This window comes from Primulina huaijiensis, unplaced genomic scaffold, assembly GCF_012295235.1.
Source record: "Primulina huaijiensis isolate GDHJ02 unplaced genomic scaffold, ASM1229523v2 scaffold205457, whole genome shotgun sequence".
NCBI lineage: Eukaryota > Viridiplantae > Streptophyta > Magnoliopsida > Lamiales > Gesneriaceae > Primulina > Primulina huaijiensis.
This window is the reverse complement of record NW_027354073.1, coordinates 1-1256: the sequence shown is the minus strand read 5'-3', so window position 1 is coordinate 1256 and position 1256 is coordinate 1. Positions and strand designations below refer to the sequence as shown.

The 1256-nt window shown below is 31.1% G+C and overlaps 1 protein-coding gene across 1 annotated transcript; it reads right to left on the bottom strand.

The window, feature by feature from the left end:
* Positions 1 to 6: 6 nt before the first annotated feature.
* LOC140966352 (zinc finger protein ZAT4-like) lies at positions 7 to 688 on the bottom strand (the record flags this gene model as incomplete). Its single annotated transcript, XM_073426661.1, has 1 exon — positions 7 to 688. A coding segment is annotated over exon 1 (515 nt), but the record flags the coding sequence as incomplete, so codon positions are not given.
* Positions 689 to 1256: the final 568 nt, after the last annotated feature.

The window sequence follows — 1256 nt, the reverse complement described above, 5'->3', positions numbered from 1 at the left end:
TCCCACTTGTCCTTGGACAGCATGATCAAACAATAAGCAACATCTTCTTCTGATGTTGCGTCTAAAATTGAACTCACTGGTTCATTCTCCACGTATGAAGAACAGTGAATACTAGCATTTTTTCCCTTCTCTTCTTCAAAACACTTCGATTTCTTAACTTGAAAAAAACCCTCCATTTCCATCCTTTCAAAATCACAAGTTCTTGATCTTCCAACCCTCTTGGATCTTCTGCGACTAGGGTACTTCTTCTTCGATGAATCTGTTTCACTCTCTCTATCTTGAAGAACAACAGAACCCACAGCATCAAAAGATGAATCCTCTTCATAATTTTCATCATCTGATGTTGAAGAATATGTTGAATTTGAATTATGAGAATCATCATGAGCCCCTTTCATCTTTGAATCAAAAGGATCCTTTCTTGCTGCATAAAGATTCATCATGTAAGATTTCATGTGCCCGCCTAAAGCTCTTCCATTAATGAAGCTTCTGGAACAAAGTTTGCATCTGTATTTCTCCTCCATCACAAGAAATACAGCGAAAAGTGGAAAAAAGTATTCAATCTTTTTTTCCCACACGCAGTGAGTGTGTTGAAAATGGTGGAGAATTGTTAGAGATTTCAAGTTTTTCACAAGTGAGGGGAAAGTAGAATTAGGAGTAGGTGACAAGCATTCCCCCTTCCCAGGGAATATATGTGCAAACCTGTAAAATTAGTGTTGTTTACGTTTTTCCTAAATAAGATTCTTCGTTACATCTCAACTCTCTAAATAAATATTAATAGTAGTAAAATTATATTAATAATTTAATAATTTCTTTAAATTAAAGATATATAAAAAAAAGTACGAACTTAAAAACAAAATTTGATGTGAAGAAATTATTCCAATATAATTATATTTTTGTATTAAATTGCAGAATATTCGTGTACACAAACAATATACATGCATATTTATTTTATATGAAAAATATTGGCAAAAAACATTATATATATACATACATAGATATATAGACATACAAATGTCATATAAACTTTAAATTTCTCGTCCTAAATTTCCTAAAAATCCTTTGACTCTCATGTGGATTACATGTTTTTCCTCGGAAAGTCAAAAAAGTTGTATTTAGTTTTAATATTTAGTGTTTAATTTTCTGGCAACTGTAATATAAGGTCAAGCTGGGTTAAAATATGTCAAAGGATGATGCTCTTGGAATAAAAACCAACTTTATCCAAATAATTAAAAATCGAACTTCATATTTCAATTTCA